A 20,686-nucleotide genomic window follows, 5' to 3' on the forward strand; every position below is an offset into this window, starting at 1 on the left:
TTTAGTGTTCAGGATGGCTAAACATGACTTTGATGAACCCACTTCGCTATTCACAGTAATTTTTTTTTTTCATTCTTCTCCCAACCCAGGCTTCTGATCACATAAGCATACAATAAATGGCACTTGTGCCTTTTTTTTTTTTTTTTCTTATCTGCCACACTAAACTACAAGGGCCAGTGAGAAGGTCATCTATAAAAAAAGGTAGGAAACACCACATGGAGTGGTGAGGGTTGGCAAATAGGATTTAGGAGTCAAATATAAAACCAAATTTTTAGCTAGGACTTTCAAGCAGTTGTCATGTTTCTTATTAGGGAGTGCCCCTAACTCTAATTAATTATAGCACATAATCATATCATAAGAATAATGAATAGTAAATATTTAATTCCAACCTTCGCAGTGGAAACATCCACATTCTTCAATGTCTTTGGTGTTTTGTTTTTCTAGCATTCCACAGATTTCTGAGAAAGAAGCACATTTATGTATTTGACAGAAATCCTTTCATAAATTTTCCACATTCAGAGTCTATGGCAAATGAAACAAAAACTCAAAATGAAAGGGAAGAAAGTAAATCCCCTCTCCTCATTACATTCAATATCCATGACCTTGCCTTGTTTTATTATTTTTGATCCCAGGAAGATGTCGTCGCTCTCAAAGATGATGACAAAACTTTTTGAAATTTAGTATTTATTCTAGGACATTCATTCTACTATTAAATATAAATAGGAATACAATTCCTTTAATAAATTGTCACAAACTGAAATTTTATCTGAATTTCAAGGGCTGAATTCCATAGTGTCAGTGAGACATATTTTCATAATTTCTCAAATCATTGATATTAATTAGCTTTGTATTGCGAAAGACAATTCTTTTATCACCAGACTGATAGTTTTACGAGTTAGATGGTTACTAATTATAAACAACTCCTATTCAAATAGACATTATTGTATACACTTTGGGGAGGTTCCATTTGAATAGAGGAGATAAAACTATGATTGAAAGTGATACACTTTGGTTACAGTAGAGATGATTTCAATTATTCAGAGCAAAAGGATGTCCAAGTAGAGGGAAATGTGGATAGACAATAGGCTGGTAAATTAGGGAGAGAAAACCATGTCTTGAATTATCTTTTAAATTTCCTTAGTTTCCTAATAATTATTTTCTTTAAGTGATCCAGCCATGATCTTTCTCTTTCTCAGCACAGAATTGAGTCTCCCTTTCTGTAAGTTTGTTAGGTTTGGGATGAGACTGTGCTCTGGTGGCAAGGACTGCTTCGTCCTCTTAAAGGACTTGAGGCTTCAAATTTTCTGTTTCCAGGTGTGTGAATTTCTAATACTGTGTTTCAAAAGAACACTAATTTGTACACATTTCTCAAAAGACTGTTGGGACTTGTATAGAAGATCTTGCTAACATATATTCTGTGAGTGCATGCGTTCCGTTTTTAGTTGCATTCATAACACCACAAATACTGCAAATGTTTCCCTTGAATGGGTGGCTTGATTGATGTTCTCATGTTCACATGAGTATCTTGAATTTTTCTTTCACTTTGGATCTTTCGAATTAAATTTATGGTTCCAATTCCTTCTATCTATCATCTATCTATCTATCTATCTATCTTTCTATCTAAATCTGGAAAATAGAATGTTATAAACTTATAGGAAAAGAAAAACAAAAAAGTTTCTGATGAATCTGCTTAAATCAAGGGTACGTAGCCCTGTTTTGGTTCACATATCACATGTATTAGCAGGCTGTGGAATTTCATTACATTATTTTTAGGTGTATGACCATCTGAGCTGCTACTTTCTACCTCTACTTTAGGGCTTCACTTGAATTTGAGTTTCCTTTTCACATTAAGAGGCAGATGTGTCCCCACAAAATTTTGAGGGACTGTTACTGGCACAACCAGAAGAAAAGGGAGAGTCAGACTCTGATGTATTTGTACAGATTTAGAGGAAAGGTGTTAAATTTGGTTTCATTTCAGTTGGCAGGGAGGAAAAAAAGTTTGATATCTTTCTGAACGAGACATATTTCAAGTCTGTTTACCTTCACTTCAGAAGTAAACCTGTAACATTTTGACCTCAAACAACATTTTCTCCGTAACTTTCCACTATTAAATCAGTAAAAAATTAAGACTTGTATTTCCATCTTAAGTAATTGTTTCAACTTAAAAGTAACTGTTTTGTGTTGAAATGTGTGAGGTTGTATGTATGGCAAAATTCACAGAGTTCATCCATAAATGTAGTCAAGGTGGGGATTATTTTGCCAAAAATGACAACTTTTGGGTTATGGGGTCCTTTAATTTAAAAGACATTTTGTAAATACCAGGTAGCTTTTTTTTAATCACCTTATTTAAATTTAGTCTTCAACAGTCATGGCTTAATGAATGTTAGGTAGAAATTAATAATAATCTCTATGTTTAAAACAAAAAATATTAAGATAAATAGGCTATGCCATCCCAAACAGCTTAATTTATGCCTATGAACCATTCAGCTACCACTATAGTCCATTCTGTTCTCTGTTGGGAAATCTTTACTTGTCAACTCTGAAACAAATAAAAATGTATTTTTACTTTGGGAACATCTGACCATATAACATTAACACCTAACTGAAGTTATAACGCTAAGTATTTGGTAATCAACTGTAAAATAGACATTATGCAATTCCTTTTTTAAAAGACTTAATTTTTTATAGCAGTTTTAGGTTCACAACAACATTCAGAGAAAGGCAGAGACTTTCCATATACTCCTGGCCCACACACATGCAAAGCCTCCCCCCTAATCAACACCCTCCACCAGCATGGTATACAGTTGTCACAGCTGATATAGAATTGATTTTAGTTCTCTTCAGTAAGCTAATTATTAGTTTCAGAAATAAAGTAACATACAAAAGATATTGTTATTACTTATATATCCTCATTCTGCTGATCCTTCAAGATCTGAACACTTTCATTCTTACCCTCATGGTGTTTTTGAGAGTTATTTATAAAATATATTTCTGATTTCCCATTAAGTAAAATTCACAGTTTACAGAGCCATAGTACTAAAACAATATTAAAGTAAGTGAAGTTTTATTACACATTGTAGTGTCCGACTACTTTAGATTTTTCTTGACACATGAGAGAGATTTCAAATGCTGTTGGTGATTTATCTGTGGATATGCAATTTATTTTGAGGTAAGCTAAGGCTGTTTTACTTGCTGCAAAATTTGTAGTCAAGAACCACACTGGCAAATCCTATTTTCACTTGTGCTCATTGCTTAGTAAATCCTTCATGTGTATTTCCTAGGTTACTGGGACAGATCTCAATGAGGAAGTAATCAGTTCAATCCCCAAGGAGAATTTTTCCTTGGATTTGCCAAAGGACTTACCACTTTTTGAATGTATAATTTTTTATATAACATTATTTTTGCATACATAGTTTTACTTCATACTTCCTTATATTTACAGTAAGCAAAACATCTGTTTTAACGAAATGAGTAGTTATAGCAATGCCAAGATAAGTTATTCCTATAGGGTATAAATCCCACTATTGTCCCTACAAAACCCGAAAAAGATTTTTCGCTTATTACAAATTGATGACTGTTGCATTCTCCCTACTTAAAAGATTGATTGCAAATCTATTTTTTTTTTCTTCAGACCAGGGACTTGTGTAGTAAACAATGCTTAATGTTGTCATCTTAAAATATGTTTTTCTCACTTTACTTTGCAAACCAGGACCCCCCTCTGCTCCTCGGAATGCCATCTCAAATGTTAATGAAACTAGTGTCTTTCTGGAATGGATTCCCCCTGCTGACACTGGTGGAAGGAAAGATGTCTCATATTATATTGCATGCAAGAAGTGCAACTCCCATGCAGGTGTGTGTGACGAGTGTGGAGGTCATGTCAGGTACCTCCCCCGGCAAATCGGCCTGAAAAACACCTCTGTCATGATGGTGGATCTGCTCGCTCACACAAACTATACCTTTGAGATTGAGGCAGTGAATGGAGTGTCCGACTTGAGCCCAGGAGCCCGGCAATATGTGTCTGTAAATGTAACCACAAATCAAGCAGGTAAGTGTGATGTCCAACCAAATCATGTACCTTGGGCCGAGCTCTGTCAACTTTCTCCGTAGCTAAGTGAGGGCTAAACTGTGAGATCTATAAGAGAACTTCTCATAAACCAGAGGGCCAGGACTTAAAGTAGAATACATCTCAAAATGCTTCCTATAAAAATAAAAGCTAGGGCTTTCTTAGCACTCTCATCCATGGACAGGGGGTTAAGAATAAGGTAATTTTCCATTGAATTTTTTTTATTACTAAAAAGACATTTTTGGCTCATTCGTAGCAAAATTTTATCTCAAATTTCACACATGCAATTATCATAGCTCAAATCTACATATTTTGTTGTTTTCTTTACTTCATGTTTTTTGTTTATTTTATTAATTTAACAGATAATCAATCGGGTTCTGTTTGCTTGTTTGTTTGGCACCACAGCTGAATTTTCTTTACATATTGAAATAGGCTTTTCTTGTCATTTCTATTATTATAATAATAAAAACGTACAAAATGAATTTTTCTTTGCCAAATCCACTTATCAAAATTAGAATAACTGTGAACTATACATGAAAACACATTTATGTTCCATATAAAGCTCTTGAAATTTCTCGAGAGTAATTATTAGACGGTAGAGAATTCAGGTCTGCTTGTGCTAAAATTCCCCCATAGTTTCCACTCAGATATTCCATTTTAAGTAAATCAATATAGAGGGCGTCTTTCCTGGTAAAATAAAAACCAAAGATAAACTATGATTAAATTAAAATTCAACCTGTTTTGTAAGAAGAATTATTCAAAGCCTATGGATAATTTATGACTTGTTTTTGTCAACAATGGGGTATCTGGGTGGGATGAGGCATTAAATGTCACTTCCCTCTATTCCCTGGCCACAGCTCTCAGTCCATGGGCATAAAATCGCCATCTCATTAGCGCACCAGGTGGACTTTCATCAGTGAAGACATCGTTGCTAGCAGTACTCACAATGAAATAGGATATGTTTGGCTGAATCGTTTTGGACTTAGTTCATATAAACATTAGTGTAAGTTTGTAGGTTGTAGAATGACTTGGTTGACTGGAGAATGCTGTCGGTAATCACATCTTGGCCAAAATAATTTGAATTGTTGAATGTGTCAGGTAAATCAAGCCATTACTTCTTAAGATCAAAAAGTGCATGCAGTCGAGTTCATAGTTGTTTCTGACTGATCAAATCAAGGGAAGTGTTCAAGAGCAGCCTGGCTAACATGAAATTAATTGAGTAATTTATTATGAATTATTCTAAATAGTCTAGATATTCTTGTCCATGTTGCATAGATGTCCACAGCATTTTTTTTATTCTTAGAGAAAACATTGCACACATAAATACCACTTCCTTAAATGAATCATTTATATTTTTCTCCATTTACTCCCTAACCTAAGGTGGAACTAACAAAAGTGTTAAAGAACTGGATAGAAATAGTGAAAATTAAGTTTTCTTTCACAATAGAGTCAGCTGCTGGCAATACTGGTGTATGTCGATATTCCATCACAGTATCTAGATGGCACAAGTGTTCAGTAAATGCAAACTGTCTTCCCACATCAGAAGAACACTGACTTTACAGCATGTGATTTCAGGTTTCTCATGTAACATCTTTCAACTTTACATGGTTCTGTGTATGAATCTTCCATTAACATATTGAAAACATGTTTGAATATGTATTCAATGACTGAATACAATCACTGAGAGTTATGTTCCTCAGGGAGAATAATTTCTAGTTTGCATAACCTCAACTTACTTGAAAGATATTTCTCTGCTGAACTATATATAGGAAATGACTGTATATATTTAAGATAACGTACTAATAAATATTTGCTCTAGTTGTCTTTGACTTGGTAGTCTGTTCAGACTGTAAAGTGTGGTTTTGATGTATAAATACCTTAAATACCATGAAAGAATAATTTTCATCCAACTGTTCAAGGCACTGCTATCATGTAAAACAAACATTTGTATTTAGAACAAATGTTTTGTTGACTCTTGGTTGCTGATTTTTTCTGAGTTCTCAGGGTACACATACTGCCAAAGGCTTGCAAATCTATCAAAAAAAAAAAAATCAAAACAAGAAGACATTTTTCTCAGTATCTGACATTTTAGGTGAACCAAAGTCTCAATTTTCACCAAAATTGTAAACTTCAAATACCTCCTAAGAAGTCTTATATTGAATAATTATTGATGCATATTTATCAATTACCAGCATAATAGAAAGTGGGCTTAGTAGTTTTTAATATTTGAATATTTTAAGCATTAAATTAAAGAAAATTATTTGTGTCATATGTGTTTTTTATATAAAATTTCTTTCAGCGAATTTTAACTTTATTTTCAATCTTTTAAGGACTTCTTTTTGAGAAATGCATTTCTTAATTTGTTTCAGATTTGTAATTTGTTTTGGCATTTTCTGATTGACTTATTTTTTGTGACATGACCACAATATGTTGTTGACTACAATAAAAAGCCATCCTTAAAATAGGTTAATAAATGTTTTATTCATTGTCTTACTGTGGACTATAGCCCAGAAGACAGTATTTCAAATTGGTCTTAAGAATTGCTCCAAAGCATGTCAGTTTACAGAGAATTCTATGCAAAAAGGGAATGGGTATTTATCCTTGCAAGCAGTTCTCCATCATATAGTTGCGTGTCACTAGGTATAATTGGTCTGGTAAAAATTAAGGTTTACTGAATTCCACATAGAGATGTGAAAGACCCTTACGTCATCTTAATACATTATGTTTGTTTCTTATCAGATTATTCAAAAACATTGCCTGCATGCCTCCACTTAACTTATTTTCTGGTTTGTCTTGTTTTTGGTTTCTCCTCGAGGTCACTTGAGATGGTCACAGACTGGCTGGGCATCAGTCATCTACTACAGTTTTAGTGCATAGTATGAATTACCTAGATTCAAAATTATATTTATAAAGTACAAGAAGAAAAATAGCAATTTTTTTTGTAAGATGGGAACCTTGCATTAAACTAGGAACTGAAATTGATTAGGTAACCCTAGCTAACTAGGTAACCCTAGTTTTATACAGTATTTAAAACATTTTCCCAGTCATTATATTATTATGAAGTCTAGTATCTTACTCTTGCGAGAAGTTGTCTAAATTCAAATGGTACTTTTTACATGCAATTTAATAGTAAGGTCAAAATATAAGTTTGGGACACCTGGCTGGCTCAGTCAGTGGTCAGTTGATTTCTGGGTCATGACTTTGAGCCCCACGTTGGGTGTAGAGATTACTTAAAGAATAAAGCAAAACAAAAACAAAATATAAAGTTTTAAGAAAAGCTGAATACTGGAATTAGTTGGACTGTATGTTCCTTATAAAATGAAGCAAATAGTACTGAGGTTGATAGGAAAGCATTGTAAAATTGTGATGATTTTCATGGCCAAGAAAAAGAAACACATCTGAAAGTGAAAGAATAAGAAAAAAAAAAGTAATTTACATGTGGTAAAGGAATACTATCTGTGGAGAAGGAGGAAATGATAGGAAAATTCATTGGGAATATGTTAATTATATAAGGATCTCTTAACAAATAGGTTGCAAAGTGGATAAAATGATGAATATGCAAACCATGAATTATTTAAAATTCTTAAACTTAAAAAAGGGATAATATTGACTGAGTTTCTCAATCTTCTAGTTACATGGATACATGATTGAATGTATAGATATATGGATAGAGAGTGAGTGATACATCAATACATAGTGTGAAAATTAAAATTCCATTGAAAGCAAATATTTTTAAGTTTCATTATCTGCTCACAAAATTGTATGCATTATTATAGTCTTCTATAAACATATTTTTAATGTTTTTATTTTAAAATAATTTTGCACTAGGCACACTAGCAAATGCTAAAATTTATATATGTATTTATATGTGTATATAAAATATGTATATATTTAAATATATACAAATGTATATTTTATCCCAAGAAAGAATAAGCTCATTCTAACCAAAACAAAAACAAAAAAAACAAAAAAAAACAAAAAAAAAAAGACAAGGAAATCACTAACATTTTAGTATGCAAAGGGATAGAATTTTAATTCTGGGGTAAAACAGACCAAACTTTAATTGTTTTGAATTAATCTTAGGCTTCTAGATTCTGTCCTCAGAGGGCTTAGTTGACATGATATGATTTGTAAAATGCAGCAAACATTTTGGAGGAGATGGCCCAACCTGTCCAGACTATCAGAAATATCACTAAGAAAGATGTCCCTATATTTTGATGGTTTTTATTTCTTGGTTCTTGTAAAGGTATCTGGGGTACACGATAATCCCATTTAATCAAGTACTTTCAGTTTGATGCCTTTCGTGCAGTTGACCAGCATGATGTAACATAGGATGTTGAGATGATCAGGGTTCCCTGAAGACCAAATTATGCTGTAGACCTGGAAATTTAAGAGAATGCTGAAACAAGACAGTGAAAGTAAATTGTTGCTCTTGCCAAAGTGGCAAAAAATGTTTTCTGGTGGTTTCTGTTTATTGAGATGTTAAAGAAAAAGTTCATTGTCACTTGTTAGACCATTACTAAACAAAGGTGAAGGTATTTGTTGATTTTTTTTGCCAGTGGAGACATCATATTGGCTGTATTTGTAATCACCACCTGATTAAATATGTTGTTTGCCAAGATTGTTGGTCTTCTACTCAGACCAAACAAGTCATTTAAAATAAGTTCATGACTCACATTCTTTATTCTTCTATATTTTTTTATGGTGGCACTGATTTCTACAGAGATACAATAAAGATTTGTGCTTACTCTTTTGGTAGGATGGAGATACTTTAGTTTGGCCATTACTATAGTTTTACAGCTTTTGTTTCAATGGGGCTCAAAGACAAAGAAAGCTTTCTTCCATGTGCAAGGTAAATTTTCCAATATACACCAGTGAACTGGTGAAAGGGTCAAAGGATAGGATGGAGAAGGCATCACTATGCCAATTGTAATATGGGCTCTGGGCTGAATCTTATTTAATCACATTACCTCCATAACATCCACTCAGATCAGTGTTTCTGAATACATAGGGATTAATGCTAGCTCAGGCACAGGATTCAATAACTGGTAAAAGGTTTGGTCATTTACCCCTCCCCCTCTTTATTTATTTAGAAATGGTCAGAAATACTTTTCAGAAAAGCTGAAAGGCAGATGGACAATATTAACATATGTTGCTATTGCACAATCCTTCGTGAAGGGCAATCACCCTTATTATTTCACTGCAGCTTCAACTTCTGTGTTCTCAAGTACAGAGAATAGAAATGATGGAGATTTTGTTTATACATGTGGCACTGCGAATTTATTTCTTATCATTATGATAAGGAAAATGTCTTCTGGGCCTTTCCTAAAGTTACAATTAGTGGGGAGTTTCATAAGCCTTGAAAAATAAATCCACTTTAACACTTCTATTTCAGCAGGTCATTTAATACCTTCTTCTACATTAAACCAAGGAATTCCAAGTTTTTGAACATTATTTAACATTAGCCACCTTTCAATCCAGATTTTGGTCAACAAATTGAAGAAACATTTAGCACTCGTGCCAGTGACCTGGAGAAGCACATTGAATCCAGAATCGTTAATCATGCATTTATACTAGCTGGAATTACATTGCTTCTAGCCCCTATGCATCTGAGAAACTCATAAAATCCATTTTTACACATATTTTCTAACCTTGGGCAAACTTAAGTTATAGAATCTTGAGAGTTTCATATCCAAGAAGCTTCTTGCCTCCATATGACTAGATAACTGGCTTTCAAATTTATGTCAGTATCCTGAGTTCAGATGGAGTAATAGGTTTGGTCAGGAAGAGAATTGCGTCCATCTATCAATTAACAATCTTAGATAAGGTGTGGGCTTGGTAATGAAGACATGAAGGAACCACTTCCTCAGTCACATGTGGAACAGCTGAATCAGGTAGCAAGACAGACTCTGTAAGTTTTAGAAGTTGATAGTATTTTGAATCATCTGAATTCTTCCACATATCTGCATTCCAGTGCTCAGGATTTCACTTTTTTTCCAATCAGTGGCCTCATTTCCTCCTAAAGTGATGCAGTAAGTTCAATCATTTTTACAATTCAGAAACTCTGTGGAATAAGACTTGGATTTTTATTTGTAGCTCTGTTATCCTTTTCACTGTAAGAGGACTTTTGGCAGCTCAAGACAGTTGGAGCTGAAAATTTAAATTTTAAGTTTATTTCTTTAAATTCGGTAGTACAGTTGGATACAACCAATTCTTCCCATATTTCTATTTCTCATGCTTTTATAGTACTAAAACAGGTGGTATTTTGTCACCCAAAACATTACCTTCAAGAAGCACTTTATTTGAGGTGACCACGGCTGATGAAATGTATGCCAGGTATTGTTATATTATCAGTCCTTAATACTAAATAGGCCTTTGCTCCATTGAGATACAGCTAAGTGACGTCATAGGTTCTTTATTCCCATTCCCTTTAAGACTGTTACCCAAAACATTTCTCTTTTGGGAATAATTTTTGTTTATAATGTCCATTTTCTTATGAACAAAGTCTACTTTGGCTGGTTTAAACATAAGAGGTCTTTAATACAGGATATTAAGTGGCTCATACAATCATAGAGAAGAAGAGATTCAAAGATTAGAGGCTATGTTTCCAGAATAAATGCTCAATACTCTACCGCCAAGTTGACCTGATGAAGGGAAACATTGCGACTGCGGTGGTCAAGCAGACCACTTGACTTGACTTTATTGTGGTGGGGGACTTGACTTTATTGTCATTACTGTTGCCCCTAGTAGCATTGATATTTCAGTCTCAAACTTGTACTGAAAAGACTTCAGTATTGTTACCAGAAAATATTCATATTTTGCTACCATCTTCATCAGTAGAAAGCCAAAAAAAAAAAAAAAATGAGAACTTCATGAAGAACCTGGTTTCTTAAGTTGCCTATCTGAATCTGTATCTTCCCTGGGCAAGTCTGTTTGATGGATCTCAAAATATATGCCTTTTCGTAGCAGAAAAGGAACCTGGATTTTTTTGAGTTCTTATTTCTATGTTGGAGATATAAGGTACCTATGTCAGTTTTATAAATACATAAAGTGCCATTCAAACGATGATATACAATGAATTTATTCAAATTTGAATGAAAATTACTACATGACAATTGCTAGACAAGTTATCTCTAATATTTTGGGAAAATTTGTTTGTTTGAGTAATTAAGATTTGTTTATCCAAACTCTTTCTTTTCCCCTTCCTTCCTTCCTTTTTTCTGTTTCTCTTTTCTTCCTCCCTTCCTTTGTTCTTACATATATATGTGTATATATGTGTGTATATGTATATGTATACATATGTATATATATATTCATATATATGCATATTTATATATTCATATATATATGAATTTTATGTGATATATTTTATGTCTTTAATATATATAAATATTTGCATTTCAAGTGTTGAGGGTTGAGTTAATAAGTTGTCTCAACTCATGGCACATTACTATCTTTGAACTACACAAGGCTCTCACCTGGTTTATTGATTTTCTTATGTACTGCTATTGTCTCAAATCTGTCATTTTCATACATGAAAGAGCAGATTCTTAATATGTTGTGGTGTTTTCTGTCGTTGTTTATAAGTATTCGTATCAAATGTTTATTTAATATTGTAAACATTTTTATTTTAATTTAATGGTATATTAAATTTTTCATTCTATCTACTCATTTTTCACCATAATCTAAATATTTTGTGGATCTACCCATGTGGCTTTTGGCCATCTGATGTGCTGCTTGTAACCATCACACATTCACTATACTCTACATTATCAGCTCACCCAGTAACAGAGCTCTGGATTCTCTGAGTACCCAATCTGTGAACATTCTGTTTTCATTTTAAAGTCCTAATATAGTGAATTTCATTCAGTATATACAAATTTTCTTTTAGAAAAAAGAAAAGAAAAAAGAAAACAATAAAACTAGTAGACCACATTTTCAGTTCTTTTCCCATTTCACTGCACCATGTACTTAATAAAGTTTTATTGCCTTGAAAATGAAACACAGAATAGAAACTGTGTGTGTGCACGTGTGTGTTAATCTGTTGCACAGAGCAGTGGATTAGTATGTTGGTTAAATTTCTAGATTGTGGAGCCAAACTTTCTGGTTTCCATACTGTCTTTGCCACTTACTAGCTGTGTGACTTGGGTAAGTTATTTAGACCTACCAGACACTAAATGATAGTGTCTATGACATAAGATGGTTGCAAGGATTAAATGAGTTACTGTCTACAAAACAATTAGTGTAATGCCTAGCATGTAATAAAGTATTAATAAATGTTAAATAGCAGCATTTTAAGAAGACTTTCAATAATTTTCTAGATACTGTCAGTCCATGGGAGAACTATGAGATAAATAGGTTTTAGAATTTACAAGTATTATATCGACAAACTCAGGGAGGAAGTAAATAAGATACAAGGAAAAAAAAACATTCAAAGGCAAAAATAAACACATACAATCTCTAACTCAACAGATAAAAAAAGGAGCTGCTTCAAGGTTGGAGGAGTAAACAAGAAAATTATTTTCCAATAGTGACTCTATCTTCAATGATTTCCTAAAACATTGGGTTTTATATTAGCATTGAATTTTTTCTAACTTTGATAAAATATCCAGAGCAATAATGTAAAGAAACAAGAAAATAAAATCATCAAAGTAAGAGCAAGAATGTGGAAAACACCTTGAAAATTTAAAAAAATAATAATAATAAATAAAAATAAAAATCAGACTGAAAGCTCATAAAAACTAACAAACAAAAAGCCACACAAACAAAAAAGAAAACAGACAATACTTATCTGAATCCAAATATATTAGGAAAAAAATATGAATTTTGTTAATTACATCATTATTGTGTGTGGATCAATACTAATTTTGGTCCATTATTAAAGTTTTGAAGGAAAACTATCTAAGAGACAAATGTTGTTTAATTACATATCATGGACATCTCTACATTGTCCACACACAGATGCTTCTGTGACCAGATTATTATTTTGGCTACCAAAAGAAGCTTCTAATTTTGCCAACTGAAGCCACCCATCTACATGGAAATTTGACTTATGTGAGGTGCAAGTTCTGTGCTTGTTCCTATGCCTATGTGCTGTTCTGAAAACATAGCTCAAAGATGAGGCTCTAATCTGATTAGTTTGCACATAATTCATCCCAAGGATTAGTGGATGGGGTAAATATTTTCAGAAACTATCAAAATTCTTGTTCGGTTCAGTGGCTTTAGAAACTTGTGAAAGATTTGGTTTCTAAAAGGCACTTGAGAGCCTTCTGTTTCCTCTCTTCCTCCTACAGACTGTGCTGACAACGACAGAGACAGTGATGGCTAACATGTTTCAGCACTTACTGTGTGCACATTGCCATGTGAAGAACTTGATTTGCGTTTTCTTATTTGATCCTAGCAATATCTTCATGACATAATATTATTATTATTCCCATTTTTAGGATGAAGAAACTGACGTTTAAAGATGTGAAGTGCTTTGCCCAAGGTCACAAATCTAGTAAGTGAGGGAATAGGAACCTAAACTAAGAAATTCTTCCCTGGAGCTATGATACTCTGAATCACTAGTGAATATTGCACATGCTATTTCCTTTACCTGAAACCTGTTTCTTTACATCATTGTCCTAGATAGCTCAGTTTTCCAATCTGCTTAAATTGCTGCTTCCAGGAGAAAAGCTTTCTCTGCTTTCCAGCTTAGACATACCTCTCTAAAAATAACTTGAAGCACGAAGCACTGTAACTATTTTCTCTCGTCTATGTTTCTGGACTTGCCTTAGGGTCACAACAGTGCCTAACACTTGTGTTTGTTCAGTTTATAAATGAATGGGTTTCCATATTATGCAAATTAGTGTTATAATTCCAGTTACTGGTAGTAATGTTGATGTATAATGTGTTTTAAAGATTTTTGGAAGTCTTCAAAAAATTCTGAACCAAATTTTTGTTTGTGTTGGGTGTTATTTATTTATTTATTTATTTATAAATTAAGGATCCAGAGGCAGAGCCCTAATTGTAATTCATAGGTTTATGTTCTCCAGGACTTTAAAATAAAATATCGTTATTTAAGGTCCACCAATTTGCTGGTGTGCCTGCTTTCTTAACCTCTCTTCTTTAGACACTCCAATCTTGACAAAAGAATTCACTGAGGATGATTGAACCCATTCTAGAGAAGAATTTTATGTAATGATTGCTGTGCCATTTAAGGGCAATACATGATATTTTCAGTCTTAATGTGTTTAAGGACTCCACACCTCAATTTGTGATTCAATATATCCACAGAAGGGCCTGATAATCTACATATTCTCTCTCTGTCTCTCTGTCTCTCTCTCTGTTTCTGTCTCTGTCTCTGTCTCTCTGTCTGTCTCTCTCTCTCTCTTTCTCTCTGATACATACACACACACACACACACACACACACACACACACACACACACAGCTAATGATTCTGCTGCAGGGTAGGTTTGGCCCCATTTGAAAACAATGATACTTGTGAGAGGTTCTGATATTTCTTTCCTATCCTTCCTCTCTACGCAAATAGTGACAACTCCTTAATCAGGTTTGCTTGATGTTGCTTTTTCCCTAAAGCTGTCTACAAAATATCTGCTGACAGTCTGTTTTCACACCAGCAAGGATTTTGTTAATACTATTCTTTCCCTCTAATCTAGTTACTCTATTTTGCCCATTGCTCACCTGCAAGCTGGTTTTAAACTGCTCTTTCCTGTCAGTTCTGGTTGCAAGCTGATTTCCTATTCAACAGAAACATGGTCAATGATCCATTTCCTCTGTGAACCATCAAACATTCTTGTGGCTCAGCTCAGAATCAGAGCAGCTCAGCATTTGAACTATTCAATCATTTATCTCATTGGCATGTATGCTATGAACTTATTTGCGTAAAGATGCATATTGTAGATTGATATGCATAGAATATCAATTTCTTTAGAACCTTTACTCTGAATTGCCATTGCCCTTTATTACTAGTCCTTGAGAACTAAGTTTCAAAAGCATTCCCAATGGCCTGGTATCATGTAAATCTTCTTGGTGTGCTCTTTAGATGTATTATAATAGTGAAACCATAGATGCAAAATCATGTTTAAATTAAGCATATGCCTGAATTGTCTATTAAGTTCAAAACAAAGTTTACTTAGAATACGAATTTTTTGCACAATTTATTGGAATGACTTGTTCATGTTATTTTCCCAAAATGGACTGTCATGCATTCAAATACGCAATATTTATTCAGTACCTCCTGCATTCATTATACTCTATTGAGCATTCTAAAAGGTACACAAGTATTTGAAGACATGTTTCATCCTTACACTATTTTATCTGCCTACTGAAGAATTAAATAAGGTCTAAAAAGGAAAACAATTAGAAAAGAATTAATGACAATTTGGATATTAAACTGAGAAATAATAGCATCAGATTCATCTCTGAATGACATTATGTATTGACTTGTTGACTTCACATTATCTTTTTTTTTCTATTTTGTCTCCTTTATCACATGTACATCTGTAAAGTCGTTCATTCAAATCCACTTAGTCATGATATACAGGTTCATTTATTAAAAATAGTTGACAAACCACTTTTTAACTGCCTTTATGTCTATTTAAATGGTCATGCCTTGTTTGGTAAACATCAAGAAAGCATAATAATCTTTACTGATAATGGCCTATTGTTGAGTGATATACTAACACAAAATGAAGTGAGAAAAAAAATATCCTAAGATTATTTGACTGTGGAGAGCACTTTCATTTACTCTGTTCTATCTAATTATATTAATAATTGAAAGTATATCTAATTTTATTAATAATTGAAAGTATATTTGACACATTTTTGGAATGCAGCTGAACAAGCTATTTTGTAGCTTGACACGATGGTCCCAGTATCTTCTTTATCAAAACAAGCATCTAACTTGAGGACTTTTTTTGAAGATAGGAATATTTTCCATTAAACAAAATATACTTTGAGTGCTAGCTTTTTGATCTTACTTTTTACAAATTTTCCTCCATTAGTAAAAAAAGAGAGGCTAGTTTATTTAATCTTCAAGCTTAGGAGGCTTTGCAAACTGATGTTTAAATTATGAATAAAGCAATGATTTCCTTTAGACTTGTGTGGTACAGATCAAATATAAATAAATATTATTGCAATTGTGCAGTTTTTCTGCTTTAGTTATATCTGCCTATTCAAAGTACGTGTCAGAATTACTAAAAAAGGACAAAAAATAACAAGTATTGGCAAGGATGTGGAGAAAAAGTAACTTTCGTGCACTCTTGGTGGGAATGTAAACTGGTACAGCCACTGTGGAAAACTGTATTGGGGGCGGGGCTCAAAAAATTAAACATAGAAATACCATTTGACCCAATAATTCCACTGCTGGGTATTTACTCAAAGAAAATGAAAGCACTAATTCAAAAAGATATATATACCCTTCTGTGTAGAGATAAGATATGGAGCAACCTATGTGTTCATCACTAGATAAATGAATAAATATACACCTATACATACATTAGAATATTATGCAGCATTAAAAATGAGATTTTGACATTTCTGAGAGCATAGATGGACCTAGAGGATATTATGCTAAGTGCAAAAGCAAATATATGATTTCACTCCTATGTGAAAAATGAAAACAAGACAAATGAGTACACAGACAAACAAAAAGCAAAATCAAACCTGTAAATACACAGAACAAACTGATGGTTGCCAGAGGAACAGGGGTTGGAAAAATGAGCAAAATTGGTGAAGAGGAATGAGGGAAACTGGCTCCCATTTATGGAACGAATAAGTCATAGGAATAAATAGAATCAATAATATTGCAATAACATATGGTGACAGAGGGTGGCTATACTTGTGGTGAACATAACATACAGAGATATTGAATCACTGCCGTACAACTGAAACTAATGTAACATTGTGTGCCAACGATACTCAAAAAGTTTGAAAAAAGTAATAAAGTGAATTTAGAGGATCTCTATTTTTTAAGTAGTTTTTATTTTTCCCTGATAAAATAGTAAATGATATTCAAAGATGAAAACTTTTATTATCCTATAAAGTATTAATCTTTCAGGTTATAATTTCTGTCATCAATAGTCTCTTACTTTTTTCTAATTTTTTTGTTTATTTCTTTTGTTTATTTTTTTGTTTATTGTTCTAGTTTATTTATTTTTGAGAGACAGAGTGAGCAGAGGAAGGGCAGAAAGAGAGGAAGATAGAATCCGAAGCAGGCTTCAGGCTCTGAGCTGCCAGCACAGAGCCCGACGTGGGGTTCGAACTCACAAACTGTGAGATCATGACCTGAGTCTAAGTCAGATGCTCAACCAACTGAGTCACCCAGGTGCCCCAATAGTCTACTCTTATTAATAAGTCTTCCTTTGTTATTAGTTATACTTAACTAACCCTCTATAGATATTAAGGGAAATACTTCTATTTTATTTTAGTTGTTTTTAATTTTTTTAAGTTCATTTATTTTGAGACAGAAAGCACTCTCTCTAATGGGGGGAGGGGCAGAGAGAGACAGAGGGAGAGAGAGCATCCGCATCCCAAGCATGGAGCCTGACATGGGGCTTGATCCCATGAACCAGGAGATCATGACCTGAGCCAAAATCAAGAATTGGATGCTTAACTGACTGAGCCACCCATATCACTGAAATAGTTCTATTTTATACAGAAAAAAAAAAAACTGTCTCTAAAAAGTAAATTGGTAGTATTTCAAAGTTATCATGGTAATGGGAATTGTGGTAGTAGCTTAGTGATTTATTTTTTAAACAATCAAAATTATGTGTGAGAATAAAAGGATTCAAAAATTAAATGAGTAATTTTTAACATTTTTAATATGATGCTGATATTGATACTTTCAGAGAGACACTAGTCATTCAGTTGTCCATGGGATTTATGTATACATCTCAGGGGATTAGGACTGAAAACATCAGTGGGTTGCCCCTTAAAACTGTGCATCACACCTTATGTAGTTGGTAGGAGACTTTAATGTCATGTAGCATGACTTTACTTTTTAAAGTCTTATTATTAATATTTCTGGCCCTACCATTACTTTATCTCTTTTAAAGAAGAAATCCAACACTGTATGTTACTCTGCTGCCTTTAATTGGGAAGATAGTATTCACAAATTTGGTTATTGTACAGATAGTATTCACAAACGTGGTTATTAGTGATAGTATTCACAAAGTTGGTTATTAGAGACAATATTCACAAAGTTGGTGGTTAGAGATGGTATTCACAAACTTGGTTATTGTAGATAAAGTATTCACAAACTTAATTATTATAAGGCAGCAGAGAAAATAAATGTTCTACTATTATGTGTTTACAAGATATCTCACAGTCTTTTTTAGTTAATTCCATATGAGATGAGATTTTTGGACTCAAAATTGTATGAAATTTTATAAGGACTAACCATGACTGTTTTGAAAAACAACTACTGTTTGTTTTGTTAGAAAATGACCTTGATAGTACAATTAGACTCTGGTTTAACAACAGTTTACCCTTCCTTGATTTTATTTGTTTTGTCTTAGCATTGTGAATAGTTCTTTTCATATTGAATCAAAATTTATCATAAAATTCTTGACTAAATGTTTTTTACACTTAAAAATGTTGGCAATAATAATAATGATTGTAGTAGAAACACGTGACTCTATATGCCAAGTTGTTCCAATTTTATAGAGACATGTTAACTACATCTCTTTAACAAAATATCTAAAATATTTTTGGTGAGATTGGAAATAACAACGTAATTTATCCTTTATTCCTGAAACTGGTCCTCTCCCAAATAATAATGCAATAGCCCTCACATTCCTCACCTGCATTCAACCCTTACCTTTTGTTCTGAGAAACTAAATGGATTTCACATTCATCTAATACAACCATGACTTTGGTTTTTGAATTCTCCTATATAAGAGCCATTTTTTTTCATACATGATATTTTCTAAAATACAAAAAACAGAAGAGATCACCCATTCATTATCTTATTTATTCCTCATACCAATTCATTGAAATATTTAAGCTGTTTCTCTATTTTGCACACAAGTAATAGACTAGAGCTTTAAAGTCATAGTTGCCTGACTCTACAGTAGCCAGGAAGTTGCAAGTAACATAACTTCAACTAGAATGTATTTAAACAATACAGAAAATATATTTCATCATTGAAAGGTACACGTTTCAGGAAGAGTTTGGTCATGGATCAGGCTCTGTTTTTCCAAGATTTATACTGCTTAACCTTCTTCTGGATCTGCTTTGGCTGAGGATGGAATTCTCCCATGGTAGTAAAATAGCTGTAGCAAATTCCAGACCTCATATAACACATCATACCAGAAAGAAGGAAATTCCTTGTCCTCCATTTATCAACCAAGACTCCTAGATTTCATTAACAGGGGCCAGCTTGAAAGACTGAATTGAACCCATCACTGTGACGAGGTGTTGGGAATAAACCAACTGGTGCATTCCCCATAGACCACCCCTTGGCCTTTCCAAGAATGCCCCAGAGTCAATCCCGTCAAAACTGAAACTGTGGCACAATAGAGGGTACACGGAATGCACTTGGGGATTAGAACTCAGCTTGTTTTCTTGGCCACATGCAGTGTTCTTTATTCTAATCCATAAATGTTTTATGAAAGATTGTCTAATAGTATTTCAAGTGTCTTCATGAAACACTCAGCTCCTGGAACACCTAGCCCTTCTTTTTTGAAAAACAAATTTCTTTTTTGGATTTTTTTTTGCATTTCATTTTGTAATTTATTTTATTATACCCATCAATTTGTACATTTTTAGTCCTCAAAGTTCTGCCCTGGAGACTTTTCTTTTCTCAAAAAAAAAATTAGGATATTTCACTCCACAAACATGCATGACTGTGGATATATAGCAAACTCACTCAAATTCAGTGACTTAAAATAACTATTTTTTATTTTTTTTACAATATGATGAGTCAGCAGTCCTATATATTTCTTAGGATTCATCACAAATATATCCTTAACTCCCTTTATCTATTTCACCTATAATAAATGACTATTTTTTTAATGTTTATTTTTGAGAGAGACAGATAGAACATGAGTAGGGGAGGGCCAGAGAGAGAGAAGGAGACACAGAATCTGAAGCAGGTTCCAGGCTCTGAGCTGTCAGCACAGAACCTGATGCAGGGCTGGAACTCACGAAACACAGGATCATGACCTGAGCCAAATTGTAGCCAAATTCTAACGCCAACAGAGTCACCCAGGTGCCCCAGTAAATGACTATTTTTGTTCATCAGTCTACATATCTGCTAGGTATTTCATCTTGCCTCAGACTACTTACTCCTTCCTACACAGCTGTTGGTTGGATAGTTGACTATATTAGGTTTCTATGGCTGTTGCAACAAATTAGCACAAAATTAGTGTCTTAAACAACATAAATTTTTAGCATAAATTTCTGTTAAGTCAGAGTCCAACGGGATCTCATTAGGATAAAATCAAGAATCTCCACAAAGCCATGTTTTCTCTTGGGGGTCATAAGCTGTCTTTGCAGCTTCTAGAAGATGCCTGCATTCTTCAGCTTGTGGGCCCCTCTCCAACCTCTAAGCCAGCAATGTTGGCTTAAGCCCTTTTTGCATTTCCTTTCCCTGACTTCCTCTTCTGCCTCCTTCTTC

The 20,686-nt window shown here is 33.5% G+C and overlaps 1 protein-coding gene across 3 annotated transcripts in view; it reads left to right on the plus strand.

Annotated features, from left to right (window-relative positions):
* Window positions 1–20,686, plus strand: part of EPHA5 (EPH receptor A5) — a 345,686-nt gene that overhangs the window by 181,274 nt on the left and 143,726 nt on the right. For 2 of the 3 annotated variants that reach the window (XM_042936273.1, XM_042936274.1), the window contains exon 5: window positions 3,710–4,045. In XM_042936273.1, the coding sequence (XP_042792207.1) occupies window positions 3,710–4,045 (336 nt within the window). Of the gene's footprint in view, window positions 1–3,709; window positions 4,046–13,506; window positions 13,881–20,686 lie in introns of those variants that run through there. The other variant, XM_042936272.1, reaches the window with a different exon arrangement.

Source organism: Panthera leo, chromosome B1, assembly GCF_018350215.1.
Source record: "Panthera leo isolate Ple1 chromosome B1, P.leo_Ple1_pat1.1, whole genome shotgun sequence".
NCBI lineage: Eukaryota > Metazoa > Chordata > Mammalia > Carnivora > Felidae > Panthera > Panthera leo.